We start from the raw sequence: 26,773 nt of genomic DNA, 5'->3' as shown, positions 1-26,773 counted from the left end.
AGCAATATATTTTGAATGTATATGTTAAATCTATTAATACTTTTCCTTGAAATTGAATTAATAGGAATATGAAGGAGTGCTTCATCTTTCTTACCCACTCTCCATAAATAGGAGCCTTTCCAATTCTGGATTGCAAGCATGGGTTATATAAACTAAAATTAAATCAAATGTTGAAATAAAACTTCTGGCCTTACAGTGAACCATTTTGGTATTAATTAATAATAATCACTCACTATAGACTTTAAGACCAGGACACAATTCCAAAATATGCAGATAACTAATTTTCATAAATCGTCAAGTATCAACTAGCTTTACAAGTGATTCAGTGTATATGGAATTTTTTTTTTCAATTCATTCATGGGATCTGGGCGCCACTGACATTGCTGGCATTTATTGCCCATCCCTTGAGAATGTGTTGGTGAGCTGCCTTCTGGATAACTGCATGGCTTGCTAGGACATTTCAGAGGATAATCAAGAGTCAATCACGAGTCTGGAGTCACACAGAAGACAAATCAGGTAAGGATGGAAGATTTTCTTTCCGAAGGTGTACCAGATCATTTTGACAATAATCCCGCAGTTTCAGTACCACCATTACTGATTTAGCATTTTATTCCAAATTTATTTAAACTGAATTTAAATTCCACCAGCTGCTGTGGTGGAATTCAAACTCATGTCGCCGGATCATTAGTCCACAGGCTTGGGTTACTAGTCCAGTAACATAACCACCATTCTACCGCCCTTAATATGCAGAGGCTGATGCCAGAACTCCTGTGAAGATCCCAAAATCCTATGTGATATAAACAGAATTTGACTGTCAGGTACAATATACGTTCTGATAGTGCAATAAGATCTTTTGCATTCACCCAACAGTGCAGTACTCTCTCAACCCTACACAAAACTGCCAGCCTGGATTTGCACTTAAATTACTGGAATAGGGCCTGAATCCTCGACCTTCTGACTAAGGTGAATGTGCCAACATTGAGTCAAAGCAGATACCTAATTTGAAAATATCAGCAATTTTATAGTAAAAAGGCTTGAACCGTTTTCAACATTTATTCTAAGTAAGGCCAAGATACTTTCAAATGAAGCACAAACAGCTCTTCAAGTGCTTTCTTTCATTATACTCGCTCCACATCTCTTGGATTTGGGACTTACATGTGAACAGAGAAGGTCTGAATCTCAGCCACAGAAAAGCCACAAAGCTGAGGAGAGGAGAGATGAGGTGGCTACCATGTGATAGTTGGCCTTCTGTCCTAAATCTCCTTGTGCCAATAACTGAGTTTGTTTTGTAACACTCCTGTGAAGCACCTTGGGACATTTTATGCTGCAAGGTGTTTTACAAATACAAGTAGTAGTTGGTGCAGTGGCTCGAATTAGAAAGACAGAATCGTGGAATATAATCTCCGAAACACTAGTTAAGTCCATGTAAATAACTTGAGTGTCCTCTTTAACTGTGTAATAAGCTTCCAGCCAGATGATCTTTCAGCCAGCTATCTGTGCCATCGCTAAGACTGCCTACTTCTGAATCCACATTATCCAATCCTACCCTCACCTCATCTGCTGTTGAAACCACCACCATGCTTTTGTTACATATAGGCTTGATTATTCTTACACTTTCCATCTCCAACCTCAGTAAACTTTAGCTCATCCAAAACTCTGCTGCCCTTGTCTAACTCAATAAAACCCCACTCACCCATTCATGTGCTCCCTGATCTACATTAGCTGCTGGTCCAACAACACCTCAATTTTAAAATTCTCATCCTTTTCATGTCTCCATGCCTTGTCCCCCCCCCTCTCTCTATGTAGCCTCCTCCAGCTCTACAACCCTACAAAGATCTCTCTGCTCCTCTAATTCTGGCCTCTTGTGCATCCCAATTTTAAGCGCTCTGCCATTGGTGGCTGTGCTTTCATTAGCTTAGCCACAAAGTTCTGGAATTCCCTCCCTAAACCTCTCTGCCTCGCTCTCATGTTCTAAGGTACTCCTTAAAACCTCTCTTTTTAATCAAACTTTCAGTCATCCACCCCATATCCCCTTGGATGGCTTGGTGTCAATTTTTGTTTGTTAATGCTCCAGTGAAGTGCCTTAGGATATTTTACCAGATTAAAAGGCATCATATAAATGCAAGACACTGTTGAATTTAATTTATTTCTTCACTGTAAATATGCAGCCCTCTTGGTCAGTTGCTCTCAGTTATATACACAAATGGATGCATCTACACTTGATGCACTCGACAAAATTTCTAAGAACCTTGATTCATGGCAACAATACATTTTAACTTGTCAAAATATGCATATCTATCTATAAACCAGAAAAAGGATACATGCCAAATAGTGGTGTAGAAACTCGTGGTCTGATGGTGACATGGATTGGAAGAAGCATTCTCTGTAGGCCTCAAACCAGGGAGTGGTAGCTAGAAGAGTACAGAAATTAGAAGAAAACTATTAATACTAATGAACTATAATAAATGTTAACAAAAAAGGGTAATTACTAAAAATGATAACTCATGCTAATGGACATTAGCTGAACTTTACTGGCCAACTCCTCCTATTTGTGTTTACTTTTAAGTGCGGCATATCATTGATATTTTGACATAATTGTCAACTGCTGCTTCACAGATGAAAATACGACAATTGCCTTACGTTTCATAAAACATACAGGTGCTTACAATCACTTCAAGCCTTAACCCCATGGGCTGGGGCTGAATGATTTACCGTCTGAATGGCACACACTGCTGCCATTATGCATCGATGGTGGAAGGGGTGAATGCTGAAGCAGGTGGATGGGTTGCCAATCAACAAACGGTGGCGTAGTGGTAATGTCATTGGACTAGTAATCCAGGGGCCCAGGCTAATGCTCAGGGGACATGGGGACAAATTCCACGAAGGCAGCCAGTAGAATTTAAATTCAAATTAAATAAAAATCTGGAATTGAAAACTAGTTCAGCAATGGTGATCATGACAACTATCATCGATTATTGTAAATAACCCATCTGGTTCACTAATGCCCTTTTGAGGAAGGAAATCTGCCATCCTTACCTGGTCTGGCCGACATGTGATTCCAGACTCTCAGTAATGTGGTTGACTCTTAACTGCCCTCTGAAGTGGCCTAGCAAGCCACTCAGTTCAAGGGCAATTAGGAATGAGCAACAAATGCTGACCTTGTCAGCAACACCCACATCCCATGAAAGAATAAAGAAAAAAATAAAGTGGGCTGCTTTGTCCTGGAAGGTGTCAAGTGTGGTTGGAGCTGCACTCATCCAGGTAAGTGGAGAGTATGCCAATACACTCCCGATTTGCACCTTGTAGATGATGGACATGCTTCAGGGAGGAGATGAGTTATGCTCCACAGAATTCCTGCCTCTGACCTGCTCTTATAGCCAAAGTATTTATATGGCTGATCCAATTCACTCTAGTCAATAGTAACTCCAGGATGTTGGTAGTGGAGATTCAGCGATGGTAACGCCATTGAATGTCAAGGGCGATGGTTAGATCCTCTCTTATTAGAGACGGTCATTGCCTGACACATGTATGGCACGAATAATACTTGCCACTTATCCACTCAAGCCTGAATATTGCCCAGATCTTGCAGCATTTGGACATGAACTGCTTCAGTATACAAGGAGTCATGAATGGTGCTGACCATTGTGCAATCATCAGTGAACATCCCCACTTCTGACCTTATGAAGGAGGGAAGGCCATTGATGAAACAAATGAAGATGGTTGGGTCCAGGACACTACTCTGAGGAACTCCTGCAGTGATGTCCAGGGACTGAGATAATTGACCTCCAACAACCACAACCATTTTAATAATATAAAAACAAAAAAACTGCGGATGCTGGAAATCCAAAACAAAAACAGAATTACCTGGAAAAACTCAGCAGAAAAACCACAACCATTTTCCTTTGTGTCAGGTGTGAGTCTAACCAGTGCAGAGTTTTCTCAAAGGCTCCCAATGACTTCAGTTTTCCTGGCGCTCCTTGATGTCATACTCAGTCAAATGCTGCATTGATGTCAAGGGCAGTCACTCTCACCCCACCTCTTGAGTTCAGCTCTTCTGTCCATGTTTGGACCAAGGTTGTAATGAAATCAGGAGCTAAGTGGCCCTGGTGGAACCCAAACTGAGCATCAGTGGGCAGGTTATTGTTGAGTAAGTGCTGCTTGATAGCACTGTCATCAATACTTTCCATCACTTTGCTGATGATTGACAGCAGACTGATGGGGATGTAATTGACCAGGTTGGATTTGTCCTGCTTCTGGCGGAGAGGACATACTTGGCAATTTTCCACATTGCTGGGTATATTCCAGTGTTGTACCTGTACTGGAACTGCAATATCAACACTTGTAAATTTTGATTAATTAAAATTTTCAGGAAAGTGCATTTTTGACACATCATATGGTTCAGAGATGAGTTTAATTCACTATGTCAATAAAACCTTAACTTGGGAACTTAGCAACCTACACTTCAATTCTCACAGCTTCAATGCTGCATCTAATCAGGAGCTGAAACTAATCTGCATTCAGGCAAGTGTTCCAAGGCCCCATTAAGACTAAAGCAGAAAATTTCTGCTGTATCTCAACTATGCAAAATAAATGTTAATATTTTGTCTACTTTTTCACTCCAACACCTGCAAAAGATTATCATAAGATACACAGGATTAGATTACAAGAAAATCTCACCATAATAGTCACAACAAGAGTTTTGAGCAAGGCTAGTCAGTCTAACCTCAGTGGTGGGGGAACTACTGGAAGCAATTCTTCAGGGACAGAATTAATCTACACATGGAGAGGCAGGGATTAATCAAGGGCAGTCAGCATAGTTGTGTTAAGGGGAGGAAATGTCTGACCAATTTGATTGAATTTTTTGAAGAGGTGACCAGGTGCGTAGATGAGGGCTATGCATTTGACGTAGTTTACTTGAACTTCAGCAAAACTTTGGTAAGGTCCCACATGGGAGATTGATAATGAAGGTAAGAGCCCATGGGATCCAAAGCAATTTGGCAAATTGGATCTAGAATTGGCTGAGTGACAGGAAGCAGAGTGTCATGGTCGAGGGGTGTTTTTGTGACTGGATGGCTGTGTTCAGTGGGGTTCCACAGGGATCGGTGTTGGGTCTCTTGCTGTTTGTGGTATATATAAATGATTTAGACTTGAATGTAGGAGGGTTGATCAGTAAGTTCGCAGATGACACAAAAATTGGTGGGGTGATAAATAGTGAGGAGGATAGTCTAAGATTACAGGAGGATATAGATGGGCTGGTCAAATAGGCTGATCCATGGCAAATGGAATTTAATCCGGATAAGTGTGAGGTGATGCACTTGGGCAGGACAAACAAGGCATGGGAATACATGATGAATGGTAGGACCCTGGGAAGTACAAAGAATCAGAGGGACCTTGGTGTGCATGTCCACCGGTCCCTTAAGTTGCAGGACAGGTAGATAAGATGGTTAAAAAGGCATATAGGATACTTGCCATTATTAGCCGAGGCACAGAATATAAGAGCAGGGAGATTATGCTGGAACTGTATAAAACACTGATTAGGCCGCATCTAGAGGATCTGGAATCCGCTTTAAAGGATGGATGTGATTGCACGAGAGTGCAGAGGAAATTTACCAGAATGTTGCCTGGGTTGGAGGGTTTTAGTTATGAGGAGAGATAGATAGACTGGGGTTATTTTCCCTGGAGCAGAGGAGATTGAGGGGGGGACATGATTGAGGTGTATATAATTATGAGGGGCATAGACAGGAAGGAGCCTTTCCCCTTGGTGGGAGGATCAATAACCAGGGGTATAAATTTAAGGTAAGGGGCAGGAGGTTCAGAGGGGATGTGAGAAAGAATTATTTCACCCAGAGGGTGGTGGGAATCTGGAACACTCTGCCTGAAAGGGTGGAACAGGCAGAAACCCTCATAACATTTAAGAAGTATTTGGATGTGCACTTGCGACGCCATGTCATATAAGGCCATGGGCCTAGTGCTGGAAATTGGGATTAGAATAGTTAAGTACTTGTTTGACCAAGTGCCAACTTGATGGGCCGAAGGGCCTTTTTCTGTGCTGTAAGCCTCTATGATTATGACTTTAAAAAAAACCAATTGTGGCATCACTGAATCAGGGCACTAAAAAACCAACACTGTTCAAGGACTGCCAAATGGAGGTACAGTTCCACAGGTGTTAGGCAATCTCAAGCGAGTTGCCCAAGTCCATTATTCATGTATACGCTTCAGTAGCAATGTGCTGGCAAGCTATGCAATCACACAGCATCACAGCTAGGTACAACTGTTTTTTTTATCCAATATTCAAAGACTTGTACTTACAAGTAGGGTACAGAGAAGAGGGATTACAGATGCAAGGACATAACACGCCACAGAACATATATCAAACCCAGTCTCACATGGTTCAGTTATTAAATAAATTCACAAAAGGTCAGGCTGCAAACTGGCACCATAAGACATAGAAGTAGTAGACCATTCGGCCCATTGAGTCTGCTCTGCCATTCAGTGAGGTCATGGCTGACCTGATAATCCTCAAATCCACTTTCCTGCCTTTTCCCCATAACCTTTGATTTCCTTACTGATTAAAAATCCATCTCAGCCTTGAATATACTTAACCACTCAGCCCCTACAGCCCTCTGCTGTAAAGAATTCCAGATTCACTACCCCCTCAGAAGAAATTCCTCCTCACCTCCACTTTGAATGGGCAACACCTTACTCGGAGATTATGCCCTCTGGTCCGAGACTCTCCCGCAAGGGGAAACAACCACTCAGCATCTACCCTGTCAAGACCCAAGAATCTTATGTTTCAACAAGGTTGCCTCACATTCTTCTAAACTCCAATGAATACAGGCCCAACTTACTCAACCTTGCCTCATAAGAAAATCCCTCCATTCCCAGGATCAACCTAGTGAATCTTCCCTGGGCTGCCTCCAATACCAGTACATCTTTCCTTAGGTAAGGGGACAAAAATCAACACACTATTCTCAGTGTTGTCTAACTAGTTCCTCGTGTAATTTTAGCAAAACTTGCCCATTTTTATACACCATTCCCTTTAAAATAAAGGCCAACATTCCATTTGCCTTCCCTATTAACTGAACTCGTATGCTAGCTTTTCGGCATTCATGCATGAGGACTACTAAATCCCTCAGACTGCAGAAAGCGGCAGCACATTCTCCATTTAAATAATATTCAGCTCTTTTATTCTTCCTGCCAAAGTGCATAACCTCACATTTCCCCCCAATATATTCCATCTGCCAAGTTTTTGCCCACTCACTTAACCTGTCTATATCCCTCTGTAAACTCCTGACATCATCCTTACTTGCCTTCCCACTTATTTTTGTGTCATCTGCAAACTTGGTGATAGTACCATTACTTCCCTCATCTAAGTCATTAATATATATATCTATATTGTAAATAATTGTGGCCCCAGCACTGATCCATGTGGCACTCCACTACTTACAGGTTGCCATCCTGAAAATGCCCTCCTTATCCCAACTCTGTCTTCTATTAGTTGGCCAGTCCTTTATCCATGCTAATATACTACTCCAAACACCATGGGCTCTTCTCTTACTAAGTAGCCGTATGTGTGTTACATTATCGAACGCCTTTTGGAAATCCAAATATATTACATCTACTGGTTCCCCTTTATCTGTTCTGCTTGTTACCTCCTCAAAGAATTCTAATAAATTTGTCAGGCATGATTTCCCCTTCATGAAGCCATGCTGATTCTGCTTGATTACATTATGCATTTCTAGATCCTTTATAATTCCTTACATCCTTTATAATTCCTTACATCCTTTATAATAACATTTGCCCAATGACGGATGTTAAGCTAACTGGCTTATAGTTACCTTTTTTTTTGTCTCCCTTTTGAATAAGCGTGTTACGTCGACAGTTTTCCAATCTTTTGGGACTTTTCCAGAATCTAAGGATTCTTGCAAGTGCATCTACTATCTCTGTAGCTACTTGCTTTAAGATCCTAGGATGCAACCCGTCAAGTCCAGGGGACTTATCGGCCTTTAGCCCCATTAGCTTCCCTAATACTTTTTCTCAAGTGAATAATTGCTATATTTATTTCCTCCCCCGCTTTTGCCCCTTGATTATTTAGTACTTTTGAAATGCAGTTTGTGTCTTCTACCGTGAAGACTGATGCAAAGTATTTATTCAACTCTCCTGCCATTTCCTGGTTCCCCATTATTTCCCCAGCCTCATTCTCCAAGGAGCCTACGTTCACTTTGGCCCCTCTCTTCCTTTTTTTTGTTTCAAGAAGCTCTTATTGTCCATTTTTATTTTGCTTGCTAGTTTACCCTCAAAGTTTATTTTCTCTTTTTTTGGGCAACCTTTTGTTGGTTTTTAAAACTTTCCCCAACCCTCTGGATTGCCACTAATCTTTGCCACATTGTGTATGTTTTTTCTTTCAATTTGATACCATCTTTAAACTTCCTTGGTTAACCTTGGTTGGTTTATCCCCTTCCTAGAATCCTTCGTCACTGGGATAGGTCTTTGTTGAGTCATGAGCTATTTTCTTAACGCCTGCCATTGTTCATCAACCGTCTTTTCTGCTGAACTCCTTTCCCACAGTCCTGGGTGTCTCATCCTCTGCAAATTTAAAATGTCTATTATAATTAATGTCTTTGTTCTTTAACATCATTGGCCATATTTATACTGCAGCTATTGATCTTTGAGTGCTAACTGCCACCTGGAGCCAGCCAAGCACAAACTCTGTTTAACAGAGTGGGAACTTGAAAGCTCCTGCCCAGGAGAGAGCTTTGCACGTGTGCAGCTGATCTCCCAGCCGTTAATATTGAAGTAAATTCCCCAATCTTTCAGCATTTCCTCAGGTGATTTTGAGCATTTTGTAAACTAGTTTAACACTACAGTGGATTCATGCTCCATCTATATTAAACTGTCAAAATGCTTCTCTCCGGAGAGGGTTGAGGCCTTCACTCCAGATGTACAATGCACGTTTAACATCAGCGCAAACAGATATTAAACTTGCAGGAAAAACACACCATTAATTCAAAGATTTGAAAACTTTTTTGCCGAGACACCCTGCATTCCCCAAACCCACTCTGTGAGTCACGTGCCACGTGCATCGCTCTCCAAAAAGCAGTAGCTTTTCATGGAAACGGATTTTATTTTATCAACTGACAAATATTGCTCAACACACAAAGCAACACAAATTGCACAATACCACCACTGAACATGGAGCACGCAGTGGCTTCAGTCTCATCTCAGAGTGGGATGAGCCTGTGTGATGATGAACTATTTACGGGAGCATTTTGGAGCACATCAACCATGTCAGTGGCCACAGTTGAGCAGCTTCTGTAACTCGTTTTTAAACGGGAGTGAGTCAAGAAAAACCCCATGTCACACAGATTCGATGATGCCAAGTATTTTGCCAGCTCTTTGGTACAATCCAGAGAACTCTTTTCAAATCGGGAGCCACGACTTTGAAATTGTCTCTGAACAGAGTCACCAGCAACAATCAAATCCTCTTCAGACTCGCAGAAAACCTGCAAAGTCCTCCGAAAAATAAATTTCAAACCCAAGCAAATTCCTGCAATCCATCGGCGTCGTTTGCCAGAGAATAGTTACTGAATTTTGTGCATTACAAACAAATGCTCCAGCATTCCATCCTTTAACATCTGGGAGTAACATTTCAGTCCATAATGTTGGAAAACAATGTGGGCAACATAGTTACATAGATCTGGGTTTTGCAGTCAGCGGTGATGCAAAGGTGCTCGCCGCTGACTTCTAAAAAAGCGGTCAGCAGAGATGTGACAATCTGTGGGGCACTGTTTTCCTTTTTCTTGACAGCAGTTTAAAATCTGGCACCAAAACAAAGTTATCACCAGGCATCCAGCAGCAGAATTATCAGTCAAATCATATCGACCTAGTTGCAAAAAAAAAATCAAACCAAGAAGCTAAAAAGACTTATCTTTCACTTCTAATTTCTGTTTGCAAATGGTGAAATAAATTGGTGATTGGATTTAGACTGAAGCTCAAATAACCTAAACAAAAATGTGGAATCATAAGAGAACTTCAACATTCAATAAATATAAAATTAGCCTTTCATTGTCAATCAGAGAGTTTAGCAGTAATTATGAACTTTGAACAGCATTAAAAACCCAGTTACATCTCATCCAACCAAGGTGTAATCTTTCAGGGACTTTTACAGCAAGATTAACAGTGTGAGAGTGGAGCTCTCATTGATTCGTAGGTTTCTCATTGATTGCAGTCTGGGAAGACCTCAACCGAGCACCCTCCGGATAAGCACTGAATCACTGCCTGGCACTTCTGGACTTTGGTGTTATTACGCGTGGAATCCAGAAGTTAGTTTCAGTGCAGCAACGATGGCGAACACAGATAGCTTCACCATTAGTGCCACTGCAACATCTAGTCCGGTCTTACAGCGTACAGCTACTCGAGGACATTTTTTTGGGAAAAGTACATAATGAAAAAGTTACTGCTCTTAGCCTCCAAAGAAAGGTATTAGAAGTACATATTGCACAGCACGGAAACAGGTCATTTGACCCAATTAGTCCATACTGGCATTTGTGCTCCACTCAAGCCTCCTCCCAGCCTTCCTCATTTCACCCTATCAGCATAACCCTCTAATTTACTTCTTTTTCACATGCTTATAAAATTGTAGAACTTACAGTACAGGAGACAGGCATTTGACCCATCCTGTGTTCAACCCCGCTTTCCAGCTCTCGGGCCATAGCACTTCCTTCCTATCCACTAGCTAGTCTCAATTTTATACACCCGTATTCAATCTCCCTTCAGCCTCCTCCGTTCCAACCCCTGCTACCAATATTTCCTCAAAGCTAAAATTTTCCAGTTCTGACAACATTGTGATTGCCTCTGTCTCATCCCTAGTGCAATCACATCCTTGCTGTAATGCAGTAACCAGAACTGTAACAGTACTATCAGCTGTGGCACACCTAGTGTTTTACACAGTTCTAACATAATCCCACTTTCAATGTTCTCTGGAAGCTGCGTGGAGCGTGCCACACAAATTAGCCCTTTGAGTTGCTGCATGTGCGGCTATGGAAAAATTTTTTAAGAAGCCATGTACTTAAAACTGCGCACTCAAAAAAAAACTTCCTGATCTTATATCCTATGCCTCGACAAAGAAAGCATTCCATAATTCTTAACTACCTTATCTCCCTATCCTGCTACCTTCAGGGATCTGTAGGAATGTACTCCAAATCCCTCTGCCTTTCTACATTTCAGTACTCGACCTTTTATTCTGTTCCCGCTTACCCTCCCAAAATTCATCACCTCCCAATTCTTTGAACTGTATTCCAATAGATAAAAACAAAAAACTGCGGATGCTGGAAATCCAAAACAAAAACAGAATTACCTGGAAAAACTCAGCAGGTCTGGCAGCTTCGGCGGAGAAGAAAAGAGTTGACGTTTCGAGTCCTCATGACCCTTCCACAGAACTGAAGACACTTCTGTGGAAGGGTCATGAGGACTCGAAAAGTCAACTCTTTTCTTCTCCACCGATGCTGCCAGACCTGCTGAGTTTTTCCAGGTAATTCTGTTTCTGTTTTGGATTCCAATAGACATGTTTCTGCCCAGCTAACCGATCCACTGCTTTCTTCCTGCAATCTATAACCAATTTTTGAACCATTACAAACTTTGTAATCATGCCTCCTACATTAAAGTCTAAATCACTGATACATATAAAATATCTAGCCTCCCCTTAAACACATCTATACTACTTGCCACAACCACTTCCTGAGGTAACAAGTTCCACAGTCTCAACACACCCAATTTGTTTGTTAATTCATTTCTTTTAGAATTTTAAAAACTCATCGACAACAATTCTATTCGATGTTTCTATTTCTCATGTACCAATGCAAATTTTTGAACAATTCAATTGTAGTTCTTGCTGGGAAAGACGGACAAAAAAATCAAAAGTATTCTGGGATCTGAGATGAGTTGATGCAGCAAATGAAAACCAACAGTTGTGGTGCACTGGTGGTGCATTCTGTACACTCGACAGTTTATAGTGAGAGAGAAGGGCTTTGCCTTGCCATCTCTGGACATCCTCTGTCATACCAGCAATTCTAGATCTCCTATGTTGTCAGATAGCGACATGAGGCTCAGCTGCCCAGCATTTCCCTGCCACATAGCATTGACATCATTCCCATCATTCCTGGCAATTGCAAGTCTTTCACCAATTGTGAAAGATTTTCGATTTATTGCTATTTGGTACGAGACAGTACAGTTTGCCTCAAGAGTATTAGCAGAGGCTACTACTCGGAACTTGGTTGCAGCAGGAGACTCCCAGGAAGATAGTGGAAATGCTTTGGGCGGTCCTCAAAACATCCCTGAAGAGGTCCAACATCTCCACCAACTCATGGGAGACTGTGGCTTGTGACTGACCAAAATGGAGAAGGCTCATCCAGGAAGGCACTGAACACATCCAGAGACTTCATCAGGGACATGCAAAGGCAAAGCTGAGGCATCGGGGAGGGACAGCACAAACAAACGCCAAACAAACCATCTACTTGACCCTTCAAGCACCACCTGCCCGACATGTGGCAGAGCCTGCACTGAACTTGTCATCTCAGGGTGCATTGAACCAGAGTGGAAGCAAGGACTGCCGAAGAAGGCGGCTACTTCAGTCGCCCATTACCTTCACCTGTCTTATCATTTGAAAACCTTGCATGGTTTACTTTTGAGGCAGGAGGTTTGTTGTTCTAGCGATCTTTGCTTGGGTCTCATGCTATTCTGACCTTCAAGTGTTTTCACCAGAACATGGAAATGTCAATCCCAAATAAGGATACTTCCTGTTCACTTTTTTAAAAACTGGCTTTACTTCCCGGGGTCAACACCATCTATTTTAAGCTCCTAAAACTGCTCCTTCGCAATTCTTGAACGCCAAATATCATATTCACATGACATTAACAGTATATTTCAGCACTTTACTCAAACTTGTAACCAAGACAAGTTTTTTTTTTTAAATGGGGAATTTCTAAATGCTCCCAGTAAATTTGAATTTTTTTTTTGGTAATCAAGCAACCAAACAACAACTTGGTTATCTCGCCACCAGTATCTTTCCAAAAATAAAGCCCATTCCTGACCCAGTTAAACCTCCAGCGTCTATTCAGAAATCTTTGTGCAAGGGGCTTGGAGGAGCCAGATACTGAAGGAGTTAATAACTTTAGGATTACAACACACTGGTTGGGAAATTCTTCAGGATTTGTTCCTGCTTTGCCAGGCATTATCTCACCAGAAATCCTGCTCACACATGCAAAGAAGGATTTCTAGCCTACTTCTGGTCACACAAAATTCACTAAAACAAGAACAAATTTTCCTTCTCTTTGTCCCTGGAAACCTAATCGTGCAAACACCTCCCCCCTGCCCTAACCCCTTCACCTTTAGTTTGGAAACCTCTACATCAACATTACAGAGCAATATATTTGTTACATTATGGAAACAGTTTAAATATTGCACAACACCCCTACGGTATCCTTTTCACAATCCTCAAGGCAGGGGCCATTTAATTTACAACAGGAATTGTTCCAAAGTGTTAACAGTATTAGATATCATCGTAGACATTCATCTTAAGAACTCTTCTAGTGTTGCTGAACTTAAGCGAATATCATAAGCTAGACCTGTTAATTTTATACTAAATTAGTTTGATGTACTGGATCATTCCTAAACAGAAGTAGGAATTGAACGCTTGAAAGAAATTTGAGATTATGAAGCCTACTTCACCTTCTCCTTCCTCATTTGTAGCTATTGTGAAACTATATAAAACTTCTAAAAAAAAAGTTACTATCTCCACAACAGGAAGGCAAAATCCTGCATGTACATAATGGCTTTTTGAATGGCTCCACATTAAGAACTGGGAATTAATTCTGTTTTTGCTCCCAAGGTTCAGCAGCAACTCTTTCAATAGCACAGCTTGGGGAGATGGTGTCATCATATTAATGTCACTGGCCTAGAAATCCAGAGGCCCAGGCTAATGCTGTGGGAACCATGGAAGCTGGTGGAAATTAAATCCAATTAATAAAAAATCTGTAATATAAAGCTGGCCTCAGTAATGGTGACATGATCAATTGTCGTGAAAACCCATTTGGTTCACCGATGTCCTTTAGGGAAGGAAATCTGCCGTCCTTACCTGGTCTTGGCTACACAGACTCTTAAACTGCCCTCTGAAATGGTGCAACAGTCTACTCAATTCAAGGGCAATTACGGACAGCCAACAATTGCTGGCTTGACCAGCAATGCCCACATCCCTTGTAAGAAACAAAAAAAGCTCCCCCACCACCCTCCTCCCCCACAACCATCAGGACTGAACTACGACATTGCATTAGGCTGGTTTAGAATAAAACAGCTTCTGACATCAGCACAGTACCTTGTAAACTAATGTGCCCCCAGGCTTTCCTTGACCTTTAACCGGTCTCTGAAGTGTACACAGACACTGCAGAGAGATTGAAAGTTACAGCTTGTCCCCTTCACTTCACTACAGTTATTTTCAACTTCATGAAACAAAAAGGTAGAGAAAAAAAAAGTCCCAGAGGGAAAAAAAGCATTTGCGCGTTGCGCGTTTCAATGTGCAAGGGAACTTTCTGCAAGGTTCTGCCATCCCAAAACAATAAACTTTGCACACTTAAAAAGCTGTAAACTACAACTGTACACATGAATGCAAGGCCATGTTTAAAAGCATTATAGTATTAGAAAAAAAGGTCACAGAAAATGCAGACTATAGGGAGTTTATACAGAATTCCAACACAAAAATAGGTCTTTTGGCCCAACTGGTCTATGTCAGTGAGGGATACAGTTGACGTTTCGAGTCCGTATGGCCCTTCATCAGAACTAAAAAATATAGAAATGAGATGAAATATAAGCCGGTAGAAGAGGGTGGGAGGGACAGGTAGAGCTCAATCGGGGGCCAGTGATAGGTGGAGGTCAAGAAGAGACTGCAAAAGATGTCATAGACAAAAGGACAAGGGGGTGTTGACAGTGGTGATATTATCTAAAGGATGTGCTAATGGGGACATGAAGGGTAACAAGCAGGACAAGCTAGTGGCAGATGGCCCTAGTGGGGGTGGGGTGGGGAGAAGGGATTGAAATGTGCTAAAAGGTGGAGATGAAACAATAGATCGAAATAAATTTGAAAACAGGTGGGAAAAGAAAATATATTTGTAAAAAAATTATAAATTATTGGAAAAGGGGGGATCGGAACAGTGAAGCTCAACGCAAACTGGAAGAACAGCACCTCATCTTCCAACTAGGCACTTTACAGCCTTCCAGATTTAATATTGAGTTCAACAATTTCAGATCATGAACTCTCTCCTCCAGCCCCACCCACTTTCCGATCCCCTTCTCCAATAATTTATAATTTTTTTTTAACAAATATATTTTCTTTTTTTGCTTGGTACCCTCGATGTCCCCATTAGCACATCCTTTAGATAATATCACCACCGTCAACACCCCTTTGTCCTTTTGTCTATGACATCTTTGGCAGTCTCTTCTTAGCCTCCACCTATCACTGACCCCTTATCGAGCTCTACCTGTCCCTCCAAGCCCCCTCTACCAGCTTACATTTAATCTCATTTCTATATTTTTTAGTTCTGATGAAGAGTCATACGGACTCGAAACGTCAACAGTATCCCTCTCCGCAGATGCTGTCAGACCTGCTGAATTTTTCCAGGTATTTTTGTTTTTGTTCTAGATTTCCAGCATCCACAGTATTTTGCTTTTATCTTGGTCTATGTCATTGTTTATGCTCCAAACAAGCCTCCTCCCACCTCCCTTTGTCTCGCCCAGTCAGCACATCTTTCTATTACTTTCTCCCTCATCCACTTATCTAGCTTGCCCCAAGATATATTTATACTATTCGCCTCAACTACTCCTTGTGATAGCAAAGTCGCACATATTAGTTATTCTCTGGGTGAAGAAGTTTCTCCTCAATTCCATCCATCTTCAAAGTTAAGCACAATTGAAGATCAGCCAATAATTTACAATCCAAAAATTAATGCAATTTCAGCTGCTTTTGGCAGAAAGGAGGGGAAAATGAAGCCAAATTATCTTGTTTTCTCTGTCTTTTTATTTTTGAGTTTACTGCAATCATGCAATGTACAATGAGAGCATCAGACAGAAAAGAACACCACAGGTTGGATGATAATTATTGAACATATGGCAAACAAACAGTGCTGCTGGCACCAAGTGGCTAGAATCCAAAAATAACCACTATAATTGCAGCTGAAGGTGAAAACAGCAAGACCAAGTGAACTAAGCAAGGACTTAAGATCTAAGCACACTATTCCAAATACATCTTTCAAAGATTGAAATTGAGAAAAAAATAAGTGTGTATATTAGAGAGGAAAATTATGCTTTTCGCCCTCCTTCCACAACTTGGCATTCCCCAACATATGCCACACCTAACTAAATAATAATTTCTAATACTGGTCTGTTACACAGGATGAGAAACATCCATTTTTTTAGGATAGGTTCTGAGTTAACTGAGAAGGGAAGGGGTTAAGAAAACAAAGAGAAAAAGGACTGAGTTGAATGTCTAAATGGCCAAGCAGCTACTCTCCATCTCAAAAGGAAAAGCTGGGCTTGTATTGCAGTCATGTAGGAACATAGGATTTAGGAGGAGTAGGTCATTCAGCCCTTTGAGCCTGCTCCACCATTCAATATGATCACTATTGATCTGGTTGTGTCTCAACTCTACTTTGCCGTCTGCCCCCTTTACCGTCAACTCCCTTGTCTATCAAAAATTTGTCTAACGCTGCCTTGAATAAATTCAATGACCCAGCCTCCACTGCTTCTCTGGAAGAGAACTCCATATACTAATAACCCCAAGAGAAAGAATTTCTCAACTCCATCTTAAATGTTGGACCTCTTATTCTTAAACTGCGACCCTGGTTCTAGATTTCCTCAAGTAGAAACATCCTCCAGGTATCTACCCTATCAAATCCCCTCAGGACCGTATATGTTTCAATGGGTCTCCTCTCATTCTTCTCAAGTCCAATGGGTATCAGCCTAACCTGTTCACCCTTCCTCATAAGACAAGCCCCTCAAAGAATTAGTAAAATGTCAAGATATCTGCCCTGCAGAAAGTAACACCATCAGTGTGGACTTAAAAGATTAATCAGCATCAAGGAGCTGGTGTTCTTTATGTTTGATAGAAGAACTTCTGGTTCTGCCCCCAGTCCCCGATGAACATTACACAAGAGGAAGTAACAAATTTAAAAATGCACAAGGACATCATAGGTTGCTGAAACAAGCTTTCCAACAAGCGGGAGTTGTCCAAAAGCCTGGATATAAGCCTGCGTTTTTCTCAAAGTCAGAAATTGTATCTAACATGCAGCCAAAGAAAGTCAAAATCTGAAGGAATAAAACCCGAAGGAACCACACACAAATGACAGAGGCTCTGTGATACTCTACGAGCTCAAGGTCAGAATTTGGAAGCACAAACACCAGGGTTAACTAGTTTTCAACATTGTAACAGGTCATTTGCTTCACTGGGTCAATAGCACACAAACTCTACAATGCCTTGCTAAGATGTTCTGAAAACAACTGCACAATGTGCAATTCCACTCATTAGCCTCTCAATGTTTTTTAAGCAAAGGAAACATGCAAGAATCAATCTGCTGTTTACTAAGCAACAGAATGCAGAAGTAACCACACTAAAGCTAACGGGTTTATGTGGTTAGAAACACAAGGTTTTAGCACTAGAAATGCACCTCACACACAGACATAAGATCATAAGACATAGGAGCGGAAATTAGTCCGATAGGCCCATTGAGTCTGCTCCGCCATTCAATCATGGCTGATAAGTTTCTAAACCACATTCTCCCGCCTTCTCCCTGTAACCTTTGATCCCATTACCAATCAAGAACCTATCTATCTCGGTCTTAAATACACTCAATGACCTGGCCTCCACAGCCTTCTGTGGCAATGAATTCCATAGATTCACCACTCTCTGGCTAAAGAAGTTTCTCCTCATCTCTGTTCTAAAAGGTCTTCCCTTTACTCTGAGGCTGTGCCCTCGAGTCCTAGTCTCTCCTACTAATGGAAACATCTTCCCCACGTCCACTCTATCCAGGCCTTTCAGTATTCTGGAAGTTTCAATCAGTTCCCCCCTCATCCTTCTAAACTCCATCGAGTATAGACCCAGAGTCCTCAAACGTTCCTCATATGTTAAGACTTTCATTCCTGGGATCATTTTTGTGAACCTCCTCTGGACCCTCTCAGGGCCAGCACATCCTTCCTGAGATACGGGGCCCAAAATTGCTCACAAAATTCCACATGTGGTCTGACCAGAACCGTATAAAGCCTCAGCAACACATCCCTGCTTTTATATTCTAGTCCTCTCTAAATAAATGCCAACATTGCATTTGCTTTCCTAACTACCAATTCAACCTGCAAGTTAACCTTAAGAGAATCCTGGACTAGGACTCTCAAGTCCCTTTGCACTCCAGATTTCTGAATTCTCTCCCCATTTAGAAAATAGTCCATGCCTCTATTCTTCCTACCAAAGTGCATGACCTCACATTTGCCCACGCTGTATTCCATCTGCCACTTCTTTGCCCATTCTCCGAACCTGTCCAAATCCTTCTGCAGCCTCCTCAATACTATCTGTCCCTCCACCTGTCTTTGTATCATCTGCAAACTTAGCCAGGATGCCCTCAGTTCCTTCATCTAGATCATTAATGTATAAAGTGAAAAGTTGTGGTCCCAACACTGACCCCTGCGGAACTCCACTAGTCACTGGCCGCCATCCTGAGAAGGACTCCTTTATCCCCATTCTTTGCCTCCTGCCAGACAGCCAATCTTCTATCCATGCTAATACCTTGCCTCTAACACCATGGGCTCTTATCTTACTGAGAGCCTCCTGTGCGGTGCCTTGTCAAAGGCCTTCTGGAAGTCCAAGTAGATAACATCCATTGGCTCTCCTTCGTCTAACCTACTCGTTACCTCCTCAAAGAATTCTAACAGATTTGTCAGGCATGACCTCCCCTTGATGAAACCAAGCTGACTTTGCCCGATTTTACCATGCACATCACACTAGTCAGGAATAATAGTCCATTTAATATACTTCATATCCAGTGCAACAAATATCATGACAACACAATCTAGCCTGACATGCCAGTGCCAGTACTAAGTGCTGCAGCGGGACTACTACACTGGCAGAGATGTAGTTTTTCAGGTGAGATTTTAAAAAGGTCCCATCTGCCCTTTCAGGTGGGCATAAACGATCCCTCGATTCTATTTGAACAGCAGAGGCATTCTCACTGGTCTCCTGGCCAATAATTTTCCTTCAATTACATCACTAAAATCACCATGGTTATCTGGTGGTCATCTCATTGCTGTTTGTGGGAAATTGAGAAACAAGTTTTAATTTCTTTCATGGGATCTGGGTGTCACTTGCAAAGTCAGCATTTGTTGTTAACTGTCCTGGAACTGAGTGGCTTGCAAGGCCACATTTAGAGTCAACCACATTTCTGAGAGTCTGGAGTCACATGTAGGCCAGACCGGGTAAGGACGGCAGATTTCCTTTCCTAAAGGGCATTAGTGAACCAAATGGGTTTTTATGACAATCAAAGATAGTTTCATGGTCACCAGTATTGAGACTAGCTTTCAATTCCAGATATTTTGTTTTTATTAACAGATTTTAAATTCCACCAGCTGGTGCAGTGGGATTTAAACCCATGTCCACAGAGCATTAGCCTGGGTTCTGGATCACTAGTCCAGTGACATTACCATTATGCCACCATCTCCCCCAAATGTTACAACATTGTGCATTTATATAGCACCCTTTTTAAAATAGGATGTCTCAAGGCATTTCACAGGGGTTTTATCAAACAAAATTTGACATTAAGCCAAATAAATTTGATTAGGACAGGTGAGCAGAACTTGGTCATAGTAGTAAGTTTCAAATGATGTTTTAAAAGGCTCAGAGGTTTGGGGGCGGAATTCCAGAGCTTAGGACCTCGGTAGCTGATGGCACGGCCATCAATGATGAAGCAATTAAAATCGGAGATATGCAAGACCTCCAATATTGGAGGAGCACAGAAATCTCGGGGGGGGGGCAAGATGATGGAGGGAGTTGAAATCAAGTTATTACAGCAATAACTTGAAAGTACTTCACTGGCCATCAAACGGGAACTGGATAATCAGCTGAAGAAAAATTTGCAGAGCTACAGGGAAATGATGAGGGTGTGGACCAGCCGAGTTGCTTCTGCAGACAGCTAGCATGGGCAAGATGGGTCAAATGACGACCTTCTGTGCTATAAGCATTCTACAATTCTAAACACTTTGGGACATCCTGAGTTTGTGAAGGATGCTATCTCAATACAAGTTCTTCCCATGTATGAGCAAGTATCCATATTTGTAGCAAAAGAATTAATTTGGAGTTTGTTTACATTTTCAGATACACCACTCCAGGGAATGGTTTAATTTTACATTAAAAGCTCATCTCCAAATAAAATTCAAGCAATTTGGAAACAAACTGATTTTGCAGTCATATTGGGCTAAGCTTTTAGTACAAAAAATACAAGTCAACACTGAGTGCACAGAGCAGGTTAAAATTATTACGAGACAGCCAAAGAACCAAAGCAAGGAAAGGACAAATGTCATTGAAACAAGTCTGCTCTGAGAAGAACACATTTCTGATTTTAAATAACGTTATTTGTTTAAACTTTAGATTTTAACAGGCGCTTCAAAAATACAATTACTCCAGCTTTAAACACGAGTAGCTGAACCAGGTACAAACTGACAAATCAATTACCAAGTTGAACTTTTCAAAACATTCACTCAAAAATCTCGTTTGCCCGGAATAGATTAACACCAACATCAAAAACAATCATTGGCAGTACTGGGGATTGAGAAAGTCAAACAACCTTAATAAGCGAGAGTCTTTTTTAAAAAAGGCTAAGAGATGGGAAGAGGAAAAAAGTAGTAACTGCTAAGCCCACACCAACTTAAGAAAATACCTGCATGGAACTTGGACGAACTCAGCTGCATCAAAGTGTCTTTCCAATTATTGTACCATGGAACACTAGCTTTAACTGAGCGATCTGATGGAAAACAGAACATGGTATTAATGACCCATCATGGAGTTAAGATCTACTTGTATTTGTATAGAAATGTCCAAAACCAAACAGGTTCCTCAAACAATATCACGATTTTTACAGAAAAAGATTTGGACTTGAAGTATTTTCCCCTCCCTGCACAATGACTCACAAAATACATGTCTTACATTATACAATCCCTGCTAGCCCCAGAGGTGCTGACCATTTGCCATAGGCAATTACAAAGGCACCATTTAAACCGTCTAAGTGTGGCAACTATTTTGGTTAGTTCAAGCAGCTGCTCACAGTTAAACCACACAACACAGAAGTTGAGACATGCTTTCAAATGTTATGTGTAATGTGAAAACTGCAAGTGCTACTGACTGCTAGAAGGAGAAACAGTTGTTTCTTTTCACAAATTAGTAATGTTTCATGGTGCATGTTTGAGAGGGTCATTGGCACTGCGGTTTAACATCTCGTCCTCTGGTAGCAAAAGCTGCCTTTTAGCAAGTTTACATTTGTCCAGTCTTTATTCAAAATGAAGTTTGGTGCCCATTTAACTTCACACTGCTGGCTTCCTTGAGATTTACAAAACAGAAGACAGACTTAAAAGTGTTCTATAAGTCCAAGTTTTTCATGAGTGCTGGACATCCCAAAGCACTTCACAACGAATGAAATATTTTTTCAAAGAATATTCAAATGTTTTAATGTAGAAAATGCAGCAGCCAATTTGCTCACAGCAAGCTCTCAGAAAAAGCAATGTATAATGACCAAATAATCTGCTTTTAGTGATGATGATTGAGGAATAAATATTGGCCAGGATACGTGGCATAAATCTGCTCTTCTTCAAAATAGTTCCATGGCATCTTTTAAGTCCAACTAAGGGGGCAGACACAGCCCCAGTTCAGTGTCTCATCCAAAAACAGTCAAGTGCCAACCTAGATTTTTGTGCTCAAGTTCTGGAGTGGGACTTGAATCTTCTGACTCTGGCAAGATAGTGCTACTAACTGAGTCACAACTGACACTATGCAAGTCTACTGTTGTACTTCTTTGTGGAAAAGTGTTTCACAAGGAGCTATACTAGTCCCAGTATAGCAATCAGGCTGGGACTACCCTGACTACCATTATTGTGGCTCTCACATACAGCAGAAAAATCACGTTCACACAAGTGCACCAGCTGAGATTGCACTGGTTAAGTCACAAAAGGCATTTACCATGGATGAAGCCACAATGCCTCCCATGTCCAAGATATGACACTTGCAATGACCACCTCCAGTTCCTTCACTCAGGGGACAGGAAATCTTCAAACAACATTAACCATTTGCAGCACATGTAAAAGCAGAACTTCCAGAGGTTTAACAATATAGAAAACAGAACTGAGAAAAATTCAGTAAATGTACTTAAAAGATTTTCTTGACCCAGGAAATAACAGCAAAAGCAGGAATATTTTCTGCTAAGTACAATTCTCTTCTATAAGGATTGTTCAGGCTAACCATTAGATCATAAACTATTTACTTACTAGATATATTTGCTCAAGTAGTTTCAGTCTATATTCACTACTGCAGACAATGCGTAATTCTGCAATTTCGAAGTGAGAAAAATACTTGCTTATTTTGTGTTTTCTTCACCAAGTAGCCTACCTTATTTTTGGGTTAATTATTAAACCTTCCTGTGGTAACCCATTTACAACAAAAACTGAAGACATTGGCTTCAGTCCATAACATCCCAATTTGCAGTAACAAATTTTATTTGGAGAAAGCAAATGGAGTCAAGGGAGAAGCTGTTCCATGCGAGGACAAGTTCACCCAGGCAGAGGAGGGAGGTGCTGGATGGGGAGTGGTTGAGCATCCACCCAACAAAGTGGAAGGCTCTCAGGATGTCCATCGAGGGGCGGAAATGTAGACACTGGACGTCCAATGGTGACAGACTTCAGAGCCAGAAAACTAGAAACTGCTAAAGTGGCAAAGGGCATCGGAAGAGTCGCGGAGGTCAGAGGAAAGAGACTAGGCAAGGTTTTATTTGGAGGATGTGAGTCGAGTCACAGAATCATTACAGCACAGAAGAAAGTCATTCGGCCAGTTGAGGCTGCACCTACAGCAATGCACCTAGTCCCACTCCCCCTCTTTTCCCTGTAACCCTGCACATTCTTCCTTTTCAGTTAATCCAATGCTTTGCCACAATATACTTAGCATTGAAACTGACTGGTCTGAACAATTGGTCACCCTCTAGTCAACAATTGCAAAGTATATCAGGTCTTGGCTTTAGTTTACCTTAAAAAGAATGGTGCATTTAAATTTCACACATTTACATTAATAACTTTAAGAAATATAGTACCTGCAGGGAGTACTGAACATTTATTTTTAAAAATCTCTGATCTAATGGTCATAGATTCAGAAATACTTTGCATATAAGTTGCTGAGCACAAGGTAGAATATAACTTAAAAAGAAAAGAATCAAAACAGGTATATAGTGAAATATAAATGTGCCTCTGCAAAGGAGTTACTAGAAAGAAGTTTCTTTGGAGAGTCTGCAGATGTCTTGAATGTCTCAATTGATCCCACCTCACCACATTCTCAAACAGCAAATGCCAGATCTTAACCACTCATTGCGTGTAAAAGTTTTTCCCTCATGTCTTCATTGTTTCTTTTGCCAACTGCATAAAACCTGTGCCCTCTCATTTTCGATACATCAAATTTTTCCCTATCTACTCTACCCAGATCACGCGATCAAATCTCCTCCCAACATTTTCTTCTCCAAGGAACACAGTCTCAACTTCTCTAATAGAAAAGCAAAATACTCCAGATGCTGGAAATCTGGAATAAAACAATAAATGCTGGAAAAACTCAGGGGATGACAGAGTGGTACTGTCGCTGGGCTAATAATCCAGAGTCCCAGGGTAATGTTCTGGGAATCCAGATTCGAATCCCGCCATGACAGATGGTGGAATTTGAATTCAATGAAAATCTGGAATCAAAAGTCTAATGATGACCATGAAACCATTATCAATTGTTGTTAAAAAAAAAACCATCTGGTTCACTAATGTCCTTTAGGGAAGGAAATCTGCCATCCTGGTCTGACGTCATGTGACTCCAGACCCACAGCAATGTGGTTGGCTCTTAAATGCCCTCTGAACTAGGGATGGGTAATAAATGCTGGCCTGGTGACACCCACATCTCATAAGCAAATATAAAAAAAGATCAGACAGCATCTAGGAAGAGGAACAGAGTTAACATGAAAGGTCGAGTGACCTTTCATCAGAAGTGAAAGGTAGAAATGCAAGAGCTTTTAAGTCAGTGGAAGAGGGGAGGGGAAGGAGGAACAAAAGGGTAGGTCTATGATAGGGTGGAGACCAAGGGAAATTAAATGACAAAGGATTTCAAGATGCAACAGCCAGAGAGAGTGGCAATGGTGTAATAAGAGTCCAAAGGAAGGGTGAATGGCTGCAAAAAGCCATCTGAATGCAACATGAGATAAAGAAACAAGATCTCATTGAAACGTATAGTATTCTGACGGGGCTGGACAGACTGGATGCAGGGATGACGTTTCCTATGGCTGGGGGTTGAAGGAAAGGGGTAACAATCTCAGGATGTGGGGTAGGCCATTTAGGGCTGAGATGAGGAGAAACATCTTCACTCAGAGGGTGGTGAATTTATGGAATTCTCTACCACAGAAGGCTGTGGAGACCAAGTCACTGAATATATTTAAGGTGGTAATAGATAGATTTCTAGAGTCTAAAAGCATTAAGGGGTATGGGGAGAGGGCGGGAGTGTGGCATTGAGGTACAGTATCAGCCATGATCGTATTGAATGACAGAGCAGGCTGGAAGGGCCGAATGACCTATTCCTATTTTTCTATGTTTCTAGATGAAAACCAACTCAGCAAAACAAAAAAATGGAAAAACACATTGAACAAGATGGAGGCAGAGGTTATGATCCAAAGCTGTTGAACTCAACTGAGTCCAGTAGGCTGTAGATACCAAGTCGAAAGATATGGTGCTGTTCCTTGTGCATGCGTTAGGCTTCACTAGAACACTGCAGCAAGCCAAGGACAGAAAGGTCAGCATGGGAGCAAAGTGAAGAATTAAAATGACAAGTAACCAGAAGCTCAGGGTCATGCTTGCAGACTGTGTGGAGGTGTTTTGTAAAGCAATCACCCAGTCTGTGTTTGATCTCCCCAATGTAGAGGGGACCATATTGTGAACAGAGAACACAGTGTACTAAATTCATAGAAGTACAAGTAAATAACTGTTTCACTTGGAAAGAGCATTTGAGGCCTTGAACGGTGAAAAGATGAAAGGACAGGTGTTGCATCTGCTGTGCTTGCACAAAAAGGTGCCATAGCAAAGGAAATGGGTCTTAGGGGAACTGAGGAGTGAACTAAGATGTCACAGATGGTACGGTCCCTTTGAAATGTTGAAAGGGGTGGGCAGAGGGAAATGTGTTTGGTGATGGCATCTGGCTGGAGATGGCAGAGGAAGATCTGTTGAATATGGAGGCTAATGGGTTAGAAGGTGAGGACAAGAGGATCACTATCATGATTCTAGGAGAGACACAGGGAGGGGCAAGAACCAAAGTGCAGGGAATGAATCAGACATGGCAGAGGGCCCTGTCAAACACACTGGGTGAGAATCCTCAGCTGAGGAAAAAGGAAGATATATCGGAAACACTGGTGTGAAGTTTGCATCATCAGAACAGATTTGACGAATAAACTGGGAGAATGGAATGGAGTCCTTACAGGAAGTAGGGTGTGAGGAAATGTAGTTGAAGTAACTGTAGGGGTTCATGGGTTTGTAGTGAACATGAGTAGATGGTCTAAATCAAGAAATGGAGATAGAGAAATCAAGGAAGGGAAGAGTTAGATGGACCAAGTGAAGGTGAGGGAAGGGTGGAAACTGGAAACAAAGTCAATGAAATGTTCTGGTTCAAGGCCAGAGCAGGAGATGGCATCAACAGTCATCAATATACCAGACAGATGAGGGAGGGGGCTCGAGTAGAACTGGAATAATGCATGTTCTACATATCCCACAAAAAGGCAGGCATGACTGGGACCCATGCAAGTACCCTTAGCAGCAATTGGGAGGAAGTGAGTGGAGTTGAAGGAGAAGTTGTTCAGAGCAAGTTCAGCCTGGCAGAGGAGGTTGGTGGATGGGGACTGGTTCGGTCTCCATTTGAAGAAGAATCGGAGAGTTTGAAGGTTGTCCTGGTGGGGGATGAAGATAAAGAGCGATTGGATGTCCTTGAATTCCGACACCCTGGTCCATTCCTAATTGAGCCCAACACCCCACCTCTTCCCATGGCACCTTTCCACGCAAATGCAGGAGATTTCAATGCCTACCCTTTTACCTCCTCCCTTCTCACCATCCAGGGTCCCAAATATTCCTTCCGGGGGAGATATCAATTTACTTGTACTTCTTTCAATTTAATATATTGCATTCCCTGTTAACAATGTGGGCTCCTCTACATAGTGTTCCACAAGCATGGCCCCGACTGACGATCACTTATTTTAATTCCTGCCCCACTCCTGCACTGCCCTCTAGATGCTCAGCCTCCTAAGCTGCCGCAATGTAGTTCAAAGAAAGCTCAAGGAACAACACCTCATCTTTTGATTAGGCACTTTACTGCCCGCACAACTTTTATTTTTATTTGGTCATGGATGTGGACATTACCAGTAAGACCAACTTCCCTCGAGGTGGGGGTCTTGAGCTGCCTTCTTGAACTGCTGCTGTGTTGTAGGTA

At 41.6% G+C, this 26,773-nt stretch overlaps 1 protein-coding gene across 3 annotated transcripts in view; it reads right to left on the bottom strand.

Moving 5' to 3' along the window:
* The window catches only part of trappc8 (trafficking protein particle complex subunit 8), a 151,347-nt gene that overhangs the window by 100,987 nt on the left and 23,587 nt on the right, over nucleotides 1-26,773 (bottom strand). Inside the window, exons 3-4 of one of the 3 annotated variants that reach the window (XM_041190147.1) lie at nucleotides 20,961-21,044; nucleotides 2,322-2,411 (exon numbers count right to left, since the gene is read on the bottom strand). In XM_041190147.1, the coding sequence (XP_041046081.1) occupies nucleotides 2,322-2,411; nucleotides 20,961-21,044 (174 nt within the window). Of the gene's footprint in view, nucleotides 1-2,321; nucleotides 2,412-8,440; nucleotides 8,469-20,960; nucleotides 21,045-26,773 lie in introns of those variants that run through there. The other 2 variants (XM_041190149.1, XM_041190148.1) reach the window with 2 other exon arrangements.

Source organism: Carcharodon carcharias, chromosome 6 (assembly GCF_017639515.1).
Source record: "Carcharodon carcharias isolate sCarCar2 chromosome 6, sCarCar2.pri, whole genome shotgun sequence".
NCBI lineage: Eukaryota > Metazoa > Chordata > Chondrichthyes > Lamniformes > Lamnidae > Carcharodon > Carcharodon carcharias.
The sequence above is the reverse complement of the archived record's forward strand: the minus strand, read 5'-3'. Positions and strand labels throughout refer to the sequence as shown.